General features: G+C 34.4%; 3 protein-coding genes across 5 annotated transcripts; all 3 read right to left on the bottom strand.

Moving 5' to 3' along the window:
• Window positions 1-1,351: 1,351 nt before the first annotated feature.
• Window positions 1,352-4,711, bottom strand: LOC116030895 (protein WVD2-like 4). 3 transcript variants are annotated; one of them, XM_031273259.1, is made up of 8 exons: window positions 4,549-4,711; window positions 3,654-4,083; window positions 3,480-3,529; window positions 3,317-3,397; window positions 3,115-3,199; window positions 2,944-3,015; window positions 2,728-2,835; window positions 1,352-2,010 (listed from the first exon to the last, which is right to left on the bottom strand). In XM_031273259.1, exons 2-8 carry the CDS (start codon window positions 4,080-4,082, stop codon window positions 1,585-1,587), a joined length of 1,251 nt encoding a protein of 416 aa, XP_031129119.1. In that variant the 5' UTR covers window position 4,083; window positions 4,549-4,711; the 3' UTR covers window positions 1,352-1,584. The 3 variants fall into 3 exon arrangements, with proteins under 3 accessions (XP_031129119.1, XP_031129121.1, XP_031129120.1); XM_031273261.1 differs by having other exon boundaries at window positions 4,544-4,711; XM_031273260.1 differs by having other exon boundaries at window positions 4,486-4,711.
• Window positions 4,712-11,717: 7,006 nt separating this feature from the next.
• LOC116030932 (calcium-dependent protein kinase 26-like) lies at window positions 11,718-15,081 on the bottom strand. The gene is made up of 8 exons (XM_031273301.1): window positions 14,660-15,081; window positions 13,596-14,553; window positions 13,226-13,369; window positions 12,959-13,111; window positions 12,674-12,789; window positions 12,360-12,527; window positions 11,983-12,207; window positions 11,718-11,880 (listed from the first exon to the last, which is right to left on the bottom strand). Exons 2-8 carry the CDS (start codon window positions 14,431-14,433, stop codon window positions 11,758-11,760), a joined length of 1,767 nt encoding a protein of 588 aa, XP_031129161.1. The 5' UTR covers window positions 14,434-14,553; window positions 14,660-15,081; the 3' UTR covers window positions 11,718-11,757.
• A 423-nt stretch (window positions 15,082-15,504) lies between these two features.
• On the bottom strand, window positions 15,505-18,258 carry LOC116030622 (putative phosphatidylglycerol/phosphatidylinositol transfer protein DDB_G0278295). Its single transcript, XM_031272927.1, has 4 exons — window positions 17,986-18,258; window positions 17,312-17,413; window positions 16,235-16,395; window positions 15,505-15,862 (listed from the first exon to the last, which is right to left on the bottom strand). Exons 1-4 carry the CDS (start codon window positions 18,077-18,079, stop codon window positions 15,743-15,745), a joined length of 477 nt encoding a protein of 158 aa, XP_031128787.1. The 5' UTR covers window positions 18,080-18,258; the 3' UTR covers window positions 15,505-15,742.
• Between the last annotated feature and the right edge of the window lie 531 nt (window positions 18,259-18,789).

Raw genomic sequence — 18,789 nt, forward strand, 5'->3', positions numbered from 1 at the left:
AAACAGGGCGGCATCGTGGCCTTCACGCGAGTAGCGTGCGGATGTCATGAGAAAGTAGTGAGACCCAGATTTTCTAAAAAAACCTCCTCCTTGCAGAAGGATCCAACTCCTTTCTCTCTCCTACCTCTCTACCTCACCTCACCAAAGTTTTCTCAAAATCTGGTTCAAAAACTACTAATGTAGATGGCCTAAGAGTTTAGAGTACCTGATCGTGGTGATACTCTGAGTCATGGTCTACATTAAAAGAACAATTATTGATTTACATGTTTATTTTTATTGTATTACATGCTTATTTTTAATAATTTTATTATATTTTGATATAAGTTCTTTTTAGTATATTACATAAAAATAAATATGTAATACACTGAAAATAAATTTGTACGTTAAAAATAAACATGTATTAGTGATTCATCTTGGGCAAATTATTCCGTGGACTCGGTCAAGTCCACCTTGCAAGGTGCACCCCTACACAATTTACATAAAAAAGGTTCACAATTTACCTTTTAAAAATTCATAATTTGTATACTACCAACACACAATGTTAACATATATGTAATTAATTACCTTGTTTTGTGTTGACAATTTCCTTTCAAATACTGCATTCAATTTCAATACTAAAAATACACAATTTAATCTTTTTAAAATTTAGTTCATTTGTTATGTGTTTTGACTTTTGACTTAGAAACACAATTTACATTCTGGAAGTTCACAATTCCAATACTAACACAATTTAATGTCGTTTAGGACTAGGGTCCACCTCGATGATATAACAACTGTTCATCTTGGTGTTGGGTATAATTTGGCCCATGTACCTAGGTGAGTTGGGTCAAGCATTCTAGCAAACTTCAAGTTGGGCAAATTCTTCATATTGAGCTTTGGGCATGTGACTTAATTATGCCATCAACATTGATAATTTATTCTGTTCTTTTTTTTTTTTTAGAATAAAAACTTACTGCATTGAATCAAAATTCAGAATGTTTACAAGAAATACGGGTGGAGAGTATAACCACTCCTCGCAACCTGACTCAGAAACGGCTTCCTGATAATTTACTTTAAATCATACAGCACAATGTTTACAAGAAACACCGGTGGAGAATATAACCACTCCTCGCAACCTGACTCAGAAATGGCTTCCCGATAGTTTACTTTAAATCATACAGCACAGTGTGCCATATTACAGCTGCAAAAAGGTGGTTCAACCTAGCTCACTATATATACTTACTACTGTCTATATAAATCAGGAGGTTCTGAGAGTGAAGGGGGCAAGCAGGGGATTGAATAGGCAAAAGTTTGGCAATCCAAAAACAGAAGAACATGTTTGTTATATGAGGAAGATAGTTGTAGAATCACATAGTTTATGCCGCTGAGTCTTTATTTCTTTTCCCAAAAGAATGACAATATATATATATATATATAGCAGAAGAACAACTTGTGAGTCATTCAAGGTGGAGGAAGGTACAGACACCATATTTGATATTATTCCCAAATAAGTGGAAAATAGTAACCTTTTTCAAAACCCTATAGATAATATATATAGATATATATAAGTACAGTGGAAAATGTGGGAAATTTAACTCCTCTTCTTTAACCTTCAACCGAGACTTGAGCTGGCATCAGCACTGTATTTGGAGTGGATGCACATTGCACCTCGTCTTCTCCCGATTTCTCTTCAGACTTGTCAACCCAATGCTCTTTAGTTTGATTGTTGGTTTCAGTTTCTGCACAAGTATTATTCTCATCACAGCTCTTTGTTTCCTCTGGTTTGGGCTTTGTCTCTACGGGCATCATCGCCTTCTCTTCAGTTTTGGTCTCTGATGATTGCGGGGGACTTTTTGTTGTCACTTTTGCTGAGGCGGGGCTACTCTTTTTTCTGTTTGCCCGGGGAGACTTTCCTTGTTCTTTAACAACCTTGGGGCTAAGACAAGATTCTGCACTTTCAGAACTGGCTGCTATTGATGCAGAGGTTTTGTTCCTCCCGAGTTTGGGAGATACAGCACGAGTTATAGGTATCTGTAAAATTTTCAAACACCATAACATAAACATCATATTCATGTACAAATATAGACATGCTGAAGTGAAGTGATTCAGTATAACCAATCTGTTTAGCCTATTTATCATTTCATTTTGCGTCAGCTATTTAATAACATCATAGTTTTTTCATTCTGTTACTAATTTCTTCAGTTGAAGTTGGTGATAAATATACAAATAAGTATACCAAGAGAATAAAATTTAGTTGCCTGCACGGGCAGCTCAGTTGCTTCTTGTGTGGTAGATTATGGGAAAGACACAGGATCAAGCACTGGCAGCCGGGCTCCTCGTGGACACTAATGACTGGTCCTCCCACCACTATCTTGTGGTAGCCCCCAGGGTCGAGGGAATTTCGCCTTTTGTGGGCAAGAGAATAAAATTTAGATGCTTTATCTATGTTCATGGACATTAAATGATAAGCTTTTGATAAGCCTATCAATGCATACTACATTGTCAGGACATTAAATGATGAGCTTTTAATAACCCTATCTAATGTATACTACATTAAAGCTGAGAACTCTTTCACAAGCAGTGTGTCTTCTACAGTTCTGAAGACCAAAAAACTCTAATTATGTTAACTAATTCTGATTTTCGAGAAGAGGCCAAGAATTGTAAGACAGTATGGTGTTTTTTCAAGACAGAGAAAGGCAAAAAATCAAAGCAAAACAAAACAAAACAAATTGTTTAGACAGTTCTTACCTTCTTCAGTTCAACTTTTGGAGGAGGTTCCTTGTAGAAGCTTGGCATAGGTGTAGCTTTAAAAGTCAATGTCTTCCTTAGCTTCTTTATCTCAGCCTCTTGGCTTTCCTGCATCAAAACACAAATGCAAGTAGAAGAATGCCTTAGGATAAAGCTAAGGATCAAAACTTAAACTCGAGTTCTGAAAACTCTGAAGTTAAAAATGCATGTGACAACTTTGGATTTTGCTTGCAAGTTGTTCTTTTCGGCTTCCCTAGCTTGAATCTTCTCTTCTAGCTTTGAGAAGAACTGAAACAAAATAGAGCAGCTTAATTAGAAGATCTATGCATGAAACCGTATCATCGAAATGGTAGAATTCTATCTCGGGCTGAAATCCATATTCCCGACCTCTTTCCTTTTTTCAGCTCGCTGTTCCAATCTGAAGGAAAATCCGAAACCACTAGCCCTCCGCTGCCCTTGAGGAGTGGCATTGCTGATGACAATACGAAAGGCAAATGACAGTTCAATGAAGTTTTAGAACAACGAAAACTCGAAAAGGATAATGAAAGAGACAGATAACGAATTTATAATTCTAAGAAGATAACAGTACGATGAAGTTGTAGAACGAGCATCCTCTTCCTCCTTAATTGGGAGAACATTTGTAATAGGTTTGAAGTTTTCATCAGTTGTTCTGCAAATACCACAATTAGGCTGGCATGGGAAATCCTAATAGTATCAACCACAAATCCACAATAAGAAAGATATCCACTTACCCTTCCAATGCCTCAGTTCCATTAGCAGAAAGGGACTTGTCAGACTGATTCTGGACACCAAAAAGGGGAAAAAAAAAAGTAACAATAAAAGATGCATTGTGATTTTTAAGGGGTAACATATAAATAGGTAGAGAATGAGCAAATGATATGTCCTAAGGGGCAATCATATTTTACCATATTCTGACCAAAGCCATTAGTGGGAGCTGTTAAAGATGCTCTTCTGCCATTTTTACTGGCAAGAGCACTCTTCATAACCTGTGACTGTTTGGGACCTGATTTCTTTGGCTGCACATCAGCACTTGTGCTCAAAACACCCGAATTAACGCCTTTCGGGGGGAAAGACACACTATGAGTCAGGCTAGCCCTCTTTGTCCTAGCCAATGCAGCTGAGCCTCTTGCCCCAGTCTTTGAAGTAACTTTCCCAGATGATTTACTGTGGGTTGAGGGTTTACATTTTGAACCAATCTCAGGTAATTCACCTTCAACTGAAGATGAATTATTAGGCATTTCATCCACCTTTTCCTCATTCTCACCCACAATCACCTCTTTCTCAATCACACCATTCCTTTCCTCTTCAGCCACAACACCATTTCCAGACTCCATTCTACACAAAAAAACACCACAGATATCCAAATAAGTTTCTCTTAGATCAACCAAGAACACCACAACCTCAACCTCAAACTCAATTTCAACAACATGAAAAGTTTACTAGATTAAAGCCCTACATCATTAAAAACAGAAAAAAGTCTTAAAAAGGAAAGAAAACTGGATTCTCCATAAAGGGAACTTCAAGACTAGGAAGTTGAAACTATTCAGCCAATAAACACAAAAACACCAGAAAATAGAATGCTCCAACAACAACCAATCAAGAACATGAAGACAAGCAAAACACAGAGATCCAACAAAATCCAATAAAAACAAGAAATGGGAAATGATCACTATAGCAAAACAGCAACACCAAGTCAAGAACACAACAGTATCTCATGCAATTTCTCCAAGAACCCACATTTTTTCCCTTCAGAAAAAGCACTTAATGATGAGAGCAAATGATGAAAACAGAATACCCAACTGTGTGAATGGAAAAAGCAGAGCAGGGAATGAGAGCAATTTATGGGTATTGGGAATTGAAATGCAAGTTTTGGTTTTGGAATGAAAAGTTGGTTAGAAATGGTAGAAACAGTTGGGGAGAGAGAGATTGAGAGTGGGAGTGGTTTCCATGGAGAATGTTAAAAGAAGGGAAAAAAAATGGCGAGTTTTTCAAAGGGATGACATGACGGGTGGAAATGACGGGAGTGCCCCTGGTAAGTGGTAACCATAACTGCCCCTTTCTCATGTTCATCTCCCTCGCCCCCACTGTTCATTTAATAAATGAAGTAAAGTGGATGGAAGGAGAACATTCATTTTCAGGTGTCCTTTTCCTCCGCCTTTGATTTTGGATACATATGAAAACAACATATCTAAACTAAAATTATAGTGAGATAAAATTAATAATTGTATTTTTTTTTTGGTATGCAAGAATAATCATTGTATTGAATAAAGGAGAAGAAATGACAAGTGAATGAACTCTGTATTTATTAAAACAAAGACTATTTTCTAAATCTTTAAATTAGATAAATGACAATTTAATGCATTGTCTATTTCTCAAAAAAAAAAAAAAAAAGAAGACTATTTTTCATGTGAGTAAACACACACTACATGGCCCAAAATTATGTTGAGTAACTTGGGTTGTCACTAATTTGAAATTATATTCAAGACTTAAAGATGAATTTAGTAAATAAAATTATAAAAGTGAGTTCTTGATTTTTTTTAAATGTATTGATAAATTTTTGTTATCATATTGCCTTATATGGTATGTACTCACCATATATATTTATCTCAATGTCAAATTATATTACATATAATAATATTTGCACTTGTTTTTTGGTAAGTTTGAGTTTCTGATTGAAACTTTTTGAAGTTAACGGTCTCATTGCACAAATCAGTATAGTTTGATGACTTATTTGGCAATTATCCCTAAATTAATTATAGAATGCTAAATTTCAACCCAATTTTTTTTTTTTTAAAAAAAAGCATTTAATTTGGGTCATTGATGCAAGCACGTAATAAAACACAAAGTTGAGAAAGAGTAATGGGTAGAATGATTATTGTATAAATTGATGTGATACAGATTTGGAACACATGATCTTTCTTACAATAATAAATCCAAATTAACATGTGTTTCATTGTCTGTAATAGAAAAGGGGGAATGGATATGGACCAATGCCTTCAGACATGTTCTTCCTAATATTTGTATTCCCTAAGGAGGTATCCTAGGAATATACACTACCTACTTCAATTCCTGCTCTTTCATTTTAGTTTGGTAACACTTACTAATCACTGATTGTGTTGCAGATGGCAGAGTTAATTACAAGGATTGGAATCTCACCCTAAACCCAAATATTAAGTAATACATATACTACAGTCGAAGCAATTTTTCCTTTTAACTTGGCGTGTTTTCAATGGATAGCTATTAGATCTTAACTTAATTATCAACAAATTAAACCACATCACATTATTAAACAACATTCATTTTGTTAATTAAGCGTGGACATTATGAGTTGATTATGTAACGGTTGTAGCAGTTATATATATATATATATATATATATATATATATATATATATATATATATATGCCTTGTAATATACTGATGTTAAGGTTGAAATAAAATATTACTATTGCGCATTGTCCCTTTCTTTTGCTATCCTGCTTCTTTTCGTTGTACTGTTCGTATGCCATATTGTAATCCGTTTCACTAGAGAACGCAACGGGCTAAAAGGAAACAATCACAACACATTTCAATAGCGATAAAAATTATATAGATTCGGGTTGAGAATACCTACATTCACCATTTGACTTATCAGTTATCACACCTCCGATGGAATTTTTAAATATTATATTCATCCCAATTCACTGCACGGAGGTATATATCCAATTCAATATTAATATTATTTGTTTAAAAAATAAATTACTTATACGTATTTGCTATATGCTAAATTTAATAAAATATATTTTGAATATAATTTTTTTAAAAATTATTTATAATATTCTACATACAAATTTAGTCAATATTCACAAATTATTCTATATACTGTATATACTTTTTTCCATATGTTCTTATCATATAACATGATATTGTCTTAATATTCAAATTAGAATGACTATTGTGTATATGTGCATGTGACACACACACACATTATAAATAATAAATTAAAATATATAGAGGGATTGGTCGGAATAGAGAGTATATAATCATAATAAGTTTCAAATTGAACACATATATCACTTATCACGAGTAAAAAAAAATTTACATTCAAATATGATTTAGACAAGTTAAATAAAAGTGAATACCTTGAGGTGAATGTGAATTCTAATTTTTCTCCCCAATTATAATAGCCATAGGTTACATTCACATCAATTCTCTAATTTTTTTTGCCCAACCTTTAATTTCTCCAATTTTTCATTCTTCAATTTATGTTTTTCATTCTCAATAGTCAATACTTTAATTTATTTTTCAAATTTAAAAATAATGTACAAGTAAATGTATTTCTTTACTCTTTTGTCACTTTGTTTTTGGTTATATTTGCCATGATTTTTGTTTTTGGGGACTTAAAAGAAGAGGAGAAGTAGAAGAGCAATATATAATGAGAAAACAATATAATAAATGTAATAATTGGTATGAAATATCACTATATTATGACATACGGAGTAAAAAAAAAAGACGGAATATTAGTATATTATGACAATATTAATTATAACTAATCAAGGAACATGAACATGAACATTACCCTCTATCAACACACCCATAATAACAATTACACTATATATATTAGTATATTGATATACTTAAAACTATGTACATTATGGCTAATAGTATAAGAATTTGAATATAGATCATAATCCTACTTTAAAACTATGTAAATAATTTTCTTAATAAAGATCCTACTACTAAAGAGTTTTGTATTTTCACACCAATTATGTGTTAATCCACACCAATTATGTGTCCGGCCCCCACCCAATGACTAGCTAGGTTTGACATATAACTAACACCCTACTTAATGCATTTGACAAAAATAAAAATAAAAATAAAAATAAAAATTATACAGTATCTTTTATCTCTCTTTCGATTTTAAGTAGGGATGACAATGAGTTGGGTTGGGTCGGGAATGACTATATTCACCACCCAACCCACCTTATATATGCTTTCTCCACCTATCACAACTTGACCCGTAATAAATGGACTTTTTCGAAATCCACACTTGCCTCATTCGGTGTGAGTACCCACTACAGGTACCATATCACTTATTTCTTATTAAAAAAAATTAAAAAATAATATTTAAATTACTTACCTATTATAAAATAACAAAATTGCTAGTTATATTAAAACATATAATAATATAAATATTCAAATCTAAAATCTAAATTATTTAATTTTAAAAATAAACTTATTAGTAAAAATAAAAATATATATATATATAAGTTATAAAAACTACATACAAATACTTATTTATTTGGTTCACATGCGACTGGTTGCTTCCATGTGGTCATGCGAACTCATTTGGATCGCTGGATGCGCTCAAATCAATGATTAAACATACAATAAAGATGGAAAAAAAAAAGTGGTCTTTTGATAATTTCCTGCACCATGTATTGTGACGCGCTAAGTGTTGGTGCCTATGCACTAATGAGTGCTTTGTTGTGCACTTTTGAATGATTTGTGGTGTACCACAGAGTGCTGACTTGTGGTGCACTAATAGAAAAATTTTGTGGCATTTTGATAATTTGAGTTAATTTCAGAAATAGTCCTTCGACTATTGACTTTTACCAATTTTTGTCATTGACTTTTAATTTGACCAAACTTGGTCCCTTAACTATTGATTTTGTACCAATTTTGGTCCTTCTCTTAAATCTATGTTAAATAGGTGTTAAAATTGAGGGCAAAAATGTAAAACTAAATATTTGAGGCTTTTATATATTATTGCAATGTAATCTATGTTAAATAGGTGATAATTTTCTACACCAAGTTTATTTCTTTGATGCATTAAGTGCAGGTATCACTTAGTAGTGACATGTGGTGCACCATAAAGTGCTAGTCTGTGGAAGTTCGGCTTTGTAGTGCACCATAAACTGCTAGTCTATGGAAGTTCGGCTTTGTGGTGCATATATCTAAGTGCACCATCAAGCATAGCTAAATGCACAGGCCATTACAGAAAATATTTTAGGCCCCTGCTGCACTTAAGAGTAGTATGTGGTGCACTTATGAGTGTCATGTGGTACATTTAGGAATGAATGTACCACCAAACATATGTAAATGCAACAGGTCGCACGAGAAGAGTCGGCCACACCTGAACTAGACTATATATATATAGTTCGCATCTAATCCAACTCACCGCTGATTTAATTTTTAAGACTCACTGGACCTACTACTCATTATCACCCAAAATATCGGTCTAATGATAAATATCTTCCAGACATATTAAAATTGTCATTCTTAACTAATTCTTGAGGTGACAAATCCTTCCTTTATAAAGTTGGTATCTCTTTACAACATAGACAAATACATACACTCAATTTGGTGCATGTAGTCATGTAGCACACTATACGTACTATTTAAAGGATGTAAAATGGGAGTAAGGAGGGCAAAATGGTCAAAGAGTAAAAGAGGAGGGGACTCCCAATCATTGAGGAAGGGCAAAGGCAAATGTGATGAGAGTGTAAAATAACGCCAATTCTTTTCTCAAAAAAAAAAAAAACAAAAAACAAAAAAAAAGGCCAATTTTCTCCTCACTCGGATTTTGGGAAACACAAACACCGCCTTAGGTGGGCTGTCGTGCGCCAAGCCTACTTGGCACGACTGAGCAATGTGCAGGGGTCCCACTCTGACGTGTACCGACAACTGTACAATTGTTAGCTGTCACAACGTGCCGAAGGTTCCATCTATCCCACTGCGCAACGGTTTTGGGTGGACTAATCTCAGCCGTTCGTTGGTGGTTGGAGAATGATTTGAGGGAGTTGTGGGATTTTGCAGCTGCTACGTTGGATTCAAGCCTACTCTTTCAAATTTTGCTTATATATATTGTATATTTTAGGTTAAACACCTCCTTTTGTTAAAATTCTAAATTAATAATTAGAATGCATGTTTATTATATATATATGGGATGATTCACGTGCGAAACTTTCGCCATATAAAAAATAAAGTGAGATCTTAGTTGTTGATTTAATCTAAATCAACCACTCAAACTGAAGGATTTTTTTTTTTAAAAGCTCTTTTGGACAACATTGATGGAAATAATCAAATGTCTCGAACTTATGCACTTTAAGCTTCAAATTTTATTTTATTCTCGACCATATATATAATGAATAACAAAGAATTTTATTGTAACATCAAGTGAACAATACGAAGTAAAATTATAAGGAAAAAAATATTATTCTTATGAAAAAACGAGTAGGTGCACTAAAATCATTTTAAATAAATAATATTTGTGCTTAATAAGAAAGTAAGAAACATATTTATGATTCTCTGCTGCTATTCTTTTAACAAAGTGAAACATAAATTTATGTCCATACATAATTAATTATGTTAAAATAGACTCATTTTGCATTGTGAATCATAATCCGAATTATGTATATACAGTTAATATATTATATTTTGGGAGAAAAGTTAATATATTATGTACCTTCAATCATTTACCTACCATTCACATATACATAATCTGTTAACTGAAATAGTATACTATTGTTAGAAGATCCCAGTCATACTATTTCGATTGGAAGGATGCTTGGAAAGGCAACAACACCACCCAAGACAATGCAGTAACAAATGTACACTGGAGTAAGCCTCAACCAGGTTTTCTCAAACTAAATGTAGATGCTGCTATCAACAAGGAAGGGGCATGCATGGGTTTTGCGTGTGTACTTAGGAACGAATTTGGAGGATTTGTTGCAGCTAAAGAAACTCAATGGAGAGGTGTCTTTTCTCCCAGGGAAGCTGAAGCTGTGGCTGTAAGAGAGGCACTTAGTTGGCTAAAAAGTCACGGTTTTGACAAAGTTCAGATTGAAACTGATTCCCTCCAAGTGGTTCAAGGCATCAATGCTTGCAAAGGAGACTCCTCATTTCACTTGATTCTTAGAGATATTAAAAACCTTATGAGTTCTTTCACTCATGTGTTTTTATCTTTTACTAAATGATCTGCGAATCAGGCAGCTCATAAGTTAGCTAGGCAGTCTGTTTCTACGTCTGATCAATTGGAGTGGTTCACATACCCTCCTCCTATCATTTGTAATGTTTTAACTTCTGATCTTATTGAATGAATCTTGTTATTTCAAAAAAAAAAAAATAGTATACTATATTAATTACAAATACATAATGTGTATGGTGGACCCTAATCTACGATACAATTTGCGCTTAAATTCACATATTAATAATTTGTTTTTAGTCTTGGTTGGATCCTAAAGAAACATATTGCATCTACACCAGAAAACAACAATGTGCAAAGTACATGCATCATGTTGAATTGATTTTTCTTTATTTCATTCAAGACATTGCTTTAAACTAACAAATAGAATATTATTTCATGTCTTGTACAATAATGTCAAGCCCATGATCTTCAACCATGTGTGCTCATCATTCCCTCTAATCTTCTTGATTATTTTATTTTATTTTATTTTATTTTTTTTGACGTAATACACTGATACGCGCATTCTGCAAGAATTTAATTTAGTCGGGTTTAAGTTATGGGAATTTAGTCGGGTTTAAGTTAGGCCCATATACGGGACATCTATCTAATCAATTATTGGTGCATCATAATCCCTTAATAATAGTTATAGTTGTATTGCAATTATAGGTAAGTTGATGTATGAAGTCCTGAAAGGTGAACAATAATTGTGGATATATCCCTTTGCTACCTTATCTCATAATCAATGGCAGATGAACCATCCTTATCTTTTATAATCTCTGTGAATTATATCATAAACTGAAATGATATTGGGGCCAACAATAGCTAAGTCAGGCTGAAATTTCTGTCATTTAAAAAGATTGATTAGAACACCATACTTTCCACACGGATATGCACAATCATTTGCAGTTAAAAGCATGAATGCCACTCCAGTTTTAAACCCAGACTACCAACAAACAGATAGATCAAAGCTAGAAATTGTATAAAATAAAAATTAAAAAAATAAAGGAGGGGGGGGGGGGAGGGTGGAGACTCAAAACAGAAGGAAAATAATGCATACTGTTTCAACAACTCTGCACTCCATCCCTTAAGCTAATGCTGAAAGTATTTGGTAATCGCTTCTGGCCTAAATTTGCGTTTCCTTTGGTCATCATGGAAGCAAACTCGTTGTAATCTATCCGCCCATCCTGAAATATATTCATGAAAGCGATTTAATTGCTTGTATAATGAAACAGAAATTGTAAAAACTATAGTTTTACGTTAAAGAAAATGTGACGACAGTTGCTTACATTGTCTTGATCAGCTTCCCTGATCATTTCCTCGAGGACGACGTCCCTGAAGCCAAACTCCTCGCAAGCCTTTTGAAGCTCGTCTGCTGTGATATAGCCACTGCCATCTTTGTCAAAGTAAGAAAAGGCTGCAGCTAAATGGTCCGCCTTCTCGACTTTGTTCATGTGCAGCATTGCTGCTATAAACTCCCCATAGTCAATAGTCCCGCTGTTGTCCACATCAGCCTGTGTTTTCACAAAAAAGGCATAGCGGGGTTGTAGTTTGTATACAGATAGTATGGACAATCAGGATTCAGGAACATTCATGCAGGTGTACATAAGTACTAATTTAGATTCAGAAGAACACGATAACGAGTATGGAGGAAAATGTTACTTACAGCCTTCATCAAATCCTGTATCTCAGATTCGTTAAGATTTGCACCAAATTTATGTAGTCCATCTTTCAGTTCTTCAAATGTAATCTGGCCACTGTTATCTGTGTCAATTGCTTTGAACATTTCTTTTAATCCAGCAATTTCCTCTTCAGAAAGGTTATTTGCAATCACCTACAGATGGAATAGAGTTCAAGTCTTTCTGACAAAAAGAAAAGAATTTCCACAATATGTATGTGTACCAAAATCAGGTTAAAATAGTATGATCTTAGCCATTGATTCCAATAAAGCATTACTTGTTTTCAACAACAAACACTTACTCTGAGAGCCATTTTCTTAAGTTTGTTCGTCGCTGAAAACTGCGTTAAACGAGTTAAAACTGCTGAATCAAGAGGTTTGTCTGGAGCCACCCCATTATCCTGCACCCATGGATGGCCTGTCCAAAGAAACAGGTAAAGTAGAGCTTTAAATTGGCAATTTGTCAGGAAATGTCATTTAATTTGCTGCAAAACACATATTTTTACTGCAAAAAATAGTTCTCCTTATTAATGAACATTCAAATTCTGACACCAATTATATAGCCAAAACAAATCATAGTGACTTACAGAGAACATCATGAGCAGTTAGTCGCTTTTTCGTGTCTCTATCAAGCATTTTCGTCACTAAATCTTTAGCACTATCAGAAATTTTAGTCCAGGCTTCTGCTTTGAAGTCAAGTTCACCATTCACGACTTCTTCAAATATGTCTTGCTCGGTTTCTGCATCAATCAAATATTGACGAGAGAAGGATGAGAATCTTGTGTGCAGACTTCACATAAACAAGGTAGACTACAGAAACTCTGGTGCTTTTCAAACTACAGATATCCGCTTACCTCCCCAAAATGGAGGCACACCACTGAGAAGGATGTAAACTATCACGCCTGCACTCCAAACATCAGCCTCTTGACCGTAATGCTTTCTCAGAACTTCAGGAGCAACATAATAAGGACTGCCAACGACATCCTCGAAAATTTCCCCTATGTTTCAGAAAACAATTAAAAGATAGATAAATGCATCAATATCTAAGAACACTCTGGCTAAAATAGTGTGTGCCAGAAATGATTTCATTTTCCACTGTGCTTTCCATGGCAATTCAAACACAGATTAGTGTTTGGATTTTGTTCTCTTCTTCTCTGCATTTCGTTGCTCTCAACTCTTCATAACATGTCCTAAAGGCCAATAAAAAGCTAAAAATGGGCATACCTGGCTTGAAAAAAGTTGATAATCCAAAATCAATAGTCTTCAAAGGCGAATCCTCCTCCCCACTGACAAAGAGGAAGTTTTCAGGCTTAAGGTCGCGATGCATAACCCCCAAGGAGTGGCAGGTTTGAATTACACCAGCAATGGTCCTAGTGAGCTGGGCTGCCTGTCGTTCAGAGTAATGCCCCCTCTTAACAATCCTATCGAAGAGCTCGCCTCCTGCGCATAGTTCCATTACAACATGAACCGCCACAGAATCCTCGTACGAGTCCTTGATAGATATGACATTAGGATGACCTGCCAAGTGATGCATAATCTCGATTTCTCTCCTCACATCTTCCACATCTTCTTCACTCACTAGCTTCCTCTTCGATATAGATTTGCAGGCATATTTGTTCCCAGTTGAACTTTCAATACAAATGAAAGTGGTCCCAAACTGCCCATACCCAAGCTTGTCCCCCAACTTATAGAAGTCCTTCAAATTCCCCGTTTTCGTCTTCAACACAGACTCAGCCTGCAACCCAGCACTGGCTACTCTCTTGACATTGTTTGGCTTCTTGGGTTTTGCCGGTTTTTCCTTGTCATTTCCTCCTGTATTGGCTGGGGCAGGCTGTTCCTTCTTCTCTTCATTTTCTATCTTAACCACCTCAGGGGGTTTGTTCTGGACTGGAACAATAGCAGCTTCTGCCTCTTTAGCCTCTGAGGTTGAGGTTGCTGCCTCACCCTTTATTGCTCCTTTTTTCTTACTGAATATGAGAATACTTGGTGGTCGAAACCACCAAAAGAGTTTATGAAAGATCCCATTCTTTGTAAGTTTTCCACGAAAACATTTATTTCCCATTTATTATCTACTATCCTTCTCCTTTTTCCCAAATCCCTAATCATCAGAATCAATTTCAACAACCCTAGCTAATATCTTTTAATTTTCTCCAAACAAAATGAGCCCCAAACACCTCTTCTTCTGTATATCACCATTAAACCACAAACATTTAATTACGTTTAAATCATCCTGAACTTTAAAGAATAGAAACATTTTTTTATGAAAAAAGAAGAAAATACTAACTTACCTTCGTGTGAGAGCGGTTGTATATACACACAATCTGCCAAAAATTCAATGTATAGTGAACAAAGAAGAAGAGGACGGTATTTCTATGTGTTTATGTAAAAACACAATGCCTATATTGCTATATATACGAGGCAAGTATTTCTGTGTGTCTATGTAATTAACAACATATATACATAATCTTCGTTTATGGGATTGCGGGTTTGGATTAGGGTTTTGATTTTGAAATTTCTATCTATCTTGATATTTGCAGGAACGGGAGGGAGAGGGAGGCCAGGTGACAGGTTTTTCAGTTGGAAAGCCTCAAAGCATAATGCAAATCAAACAAAATTATAATAAATTGGAAAATTACCAATTTACCATACGGATTAGGAAGTAGTATGACTTGGATTTTGGTATACCAGCTCTCTTCATTAAAATTATCATATTTTAATATTTTATCATGATAATAAATATTAAAATTAAAAAAAATAAAATAAAATAAAAAAGAAGAAGAAGAAGAAGATAAAACTCATGTTATAATTTAGTAGTCCTAAGTTATTATAAATATAATATGATATAACGGTATATGCTTCTATATTGTGTTGTGTTAATTCAGTTGTAAAGTCTTATATCCAAACTTTTTTTTTACATTATTTAATTTAATATTAATGATTAAGAAGTTCAGTTAAAAGTTATATTTAATCATTATAATATATATATATATATATATATATATATATATATATATATATATATAGATTATTTTCTTCTGTATTTTTTGTTGTATCTCAAAATATTACAGAATACCAGTATTTCTTTCCAAGAAATTTCAAGTCAGAGGTTTGTTATTAGAACTAAATAGCATGATTTGTAACACAATAGCAGGTAATGAACATGGAACAGAGTAACCACATAGATTTTCATAGTCTTGCTAATTAAAAAGTAGCAGCAGAGACGTAGCTGAGAAGATATATGCCCCGCCACACATAGCTTGTCTAAGGTATTTTTACAAACCAGACCAAAAGGCACAGGGAAGAACAATGAAAGGGATCAGTTTGATAGTGGGGGGACTATAATAACAAGTAGGTGATGAGTCCTTAAGTGCCTAGCTATCAGCAACTGCCTTGGGTTCCTCTGCAAGAAATCCGATGCTGAAGTCGAAGTTGATACATGACAACTCGTTGTTCTTATCATCCTTCACTTTCATTGTAAGAGTGTAGGAGCCCTGGATTTTTCAAACATTGTCAGGTGATAGGATCTATGCCAGGAAAAGGAAGATAGTGTAGTTACCATGTTCTTAAATGCATACAAGAGATTGCGATCACCACCAACACCAACAGAGGCAAATCACAATAAAATAAAAGGAGAATGAAGAACCCATCTTCTGAAACCAGAATCATTCTATCAAATTCATAGAGCTCTAGCAATACAAAAAATCACCAATTCACTTCTGAACACAAGCAGATGGGCTTTTAGGACGTTGTCTTGACAAATGAAATATTAAACATTTAAACACAATTCTTAAGGAGGAAATGTGCAGAATGGGCATCATTAATATAAGCATGACTAAATTAGAAGAACTGGAAAGAAGTCTTACAGGGGGTGTAATTCCAGGCAAAGCTTGGGTGTGTGCAATGACGAAATCACCAGCAGAAATAGGACAAGATGCCTCTGAACAGAGGTCATGGTCCTCACTGTAGACGCTAAAAAAGAAGTATTTGACTTCAATCGTGAGTTTCCCTGAAGATATGCTTTTATCTGAAATGCCAAATCAAAGTCAAACTTCCGGCATTGTAATAAATATCAGGGAAGAGTACTCTAGAGTCCAACTAACTAAAAAGTAAAATCTATATGATAATAAATGGAGTACATACAGACGAATCTAATATTGTATTTATAAAACAATATGCAATTCCTGGCCTCCAGGAGCATCTTGCTGATTCATTAAGTAGAATTCTCCCCTATTCAACACTCTTCTTCTGCTTGTGTTGAGTCAGCCACTTTGGGAAATTCTTGCTCTAGTTTTGGGACATAGGATTGCTATAATTAGTGATTAGGTAGCAATGGTTCATTTTTCATTGATGGTTGCTAATGAGATCTACCTTTTATGTTCAAGTTTAAAAAACATTTTTATTATCCCTCTTTAGTGTTATTTTTGTTTGTTCGTTTTGTTGCAGGGTGCAATTAGAGCTGCCTTCTTGGTTTAAATCCTACCTCTATAATCCATCTTAGTCATACACTCCTGACTCCTCTCCTCTTTCTTCACAGTGCATACTTCAATAAGAGAAAGATGGATTGGATAGAATGAATGCAGACAATCTATGCAAACTTATGTTTCTTACTTCTTAGCATGGTAGAAGCTGACCATGAATTATGAAATTATCTTACCAAATACTGTAGAACACATTGCAAATGCACCAATATACTCCATATATAAGAACAAAATGCTTTCATATCAGTAACAATCGAAAACTGGTTAAGATTCAAATTATACAGAATCAATTATTAATATCATTAGAAATGAGCAACCAATGAATTGCTATGCCACTTTGTAATGAATAGCCAGACAAAATATGTACAACTGTCAGTCAATATAAAAGTATGCATTGCATAAAATATGGGATGAAAAAACAGCTACTCCGTACTACGAAAATGAATTCAATAAACCCATCACCTGTGGAAGCAGATATGGTGAAAGTGGTGTCTACACTTCTTTGAATAGGATAAGGTGTTATATCAACTCGGGTGACCTTCACATCATAGTTCTTCTTCTTGCCTGCACGCATGATATTAGGAAAACCCCTCAAAAAAGAAAAGAATAAAACAAAATAGAAAAGAAGGACAAGCTATTGGTAAACCACGTACAAATCACGCCAACTCCAAATTTTCAGCAACTACTAAAAGTCCAATACAACAAAACGCCATAAAAGAATTTTAAGAATACTTTTACAATATTTATTGAACCTTGGATTAATTTTATTATTTTTTTCTCCGTAATTAATAACAAGCAAAACCTAGAAAATATATCAAAAGATAATTCACCTAGAAAGATAGATGTCTTATTTTAGCAATATGACCATAGAAATCCAATTTTTATCAAATAAGTGTACTCAGTTAGTAATTTTGACGAACAAATAACGAACCGATGATCTAAACCCCTAAATCTAGGCATTTAGAAAACTGAAGGAAAAAATTAAAACAAAAGAATTAGCTAATTGGTTTGTGGCAAGAAAAATTCGGCCACTGTTAGATCGAATGAACTGACAACTACAATTACAACAACAACAACAATAACAATAGGCAGTAATAAATTTGGGAAAAAAAAGTCAAAGGGGATGAGGAACGTACTGCAGTACTGAAAGTCATTGGACGTGGCTAAGCTCAGAGGAAAGATCGCACAGAGAGACAATACGAGGACAACGATGAATTTCATTTCCGCCATTACTGATCAGAGAGAGAGAGAGAGAGAGAGCAGTAGCAGACTTGCGGAAGAAGGAGGATCGGTGAAGAAAGTAGAAGAATGTGGAGTGAATAGAGTAGAACAAGGAACGTGGGTTTAGCCGGAGGATCGTCTAGGTGGCAGCGTTAGGAAAATTCTCTATTCGCACCAAATTACTGTTAAGTCCTGAGTATTTTTAGTCTCTTACGCCATCCCAATTCCCAAGTTCCCAACCTTTATCTCATTTCTCACCGACTCAACGTAACTCAAACTCTTTCACATCCGTATATAATCTCTCCTCCTAATATAAATTCTACTCAAAATGAATATTCATCAATGGTTCACATCCATAGCATAATTTACCTCACTTTAAATAAGTAAGTAGCTATAATCGAATTTGAGAAGTTCTTGTAATTTTATGGTTAGATCAAGTTAGACTACTGAAATCTCACCCATAACTATAAAATAATATGAATTATTGTCTACTTTTAGTAAGTAGGCAACTAAAATTGAAATGAGATACCTTTACCAACAACATGTATAGTCGATTAGGTTGTTAAGGTGCCAGTAATTACACAATAGTTTGTATTATCAATCATATTTTTAGTAAGTATGCAACTATAATTGGATTTGATTTATCTTTATCGACTATTGGAAGGGTCGGGCTAGGGTATCACTTCACCGTTGATACCTACATTGGAAATGATATCCTG

The sequence above is a fragment of the Ipomoea triloba genome, chromosome 9 (genome assembly GCF_003576645.1).
Source record: "Ipomoea triloba cultivar NCNSP0323 chromosome 9, ASM357664v1".
Taxonomy (NCBI): domain Eukaryota; kingdom Viridiplantae; phylum Streptophyta; class Magnoliopsida; order Solanales; family Convolvulaceae; genus Ipomoea; species Ipomoea triloba.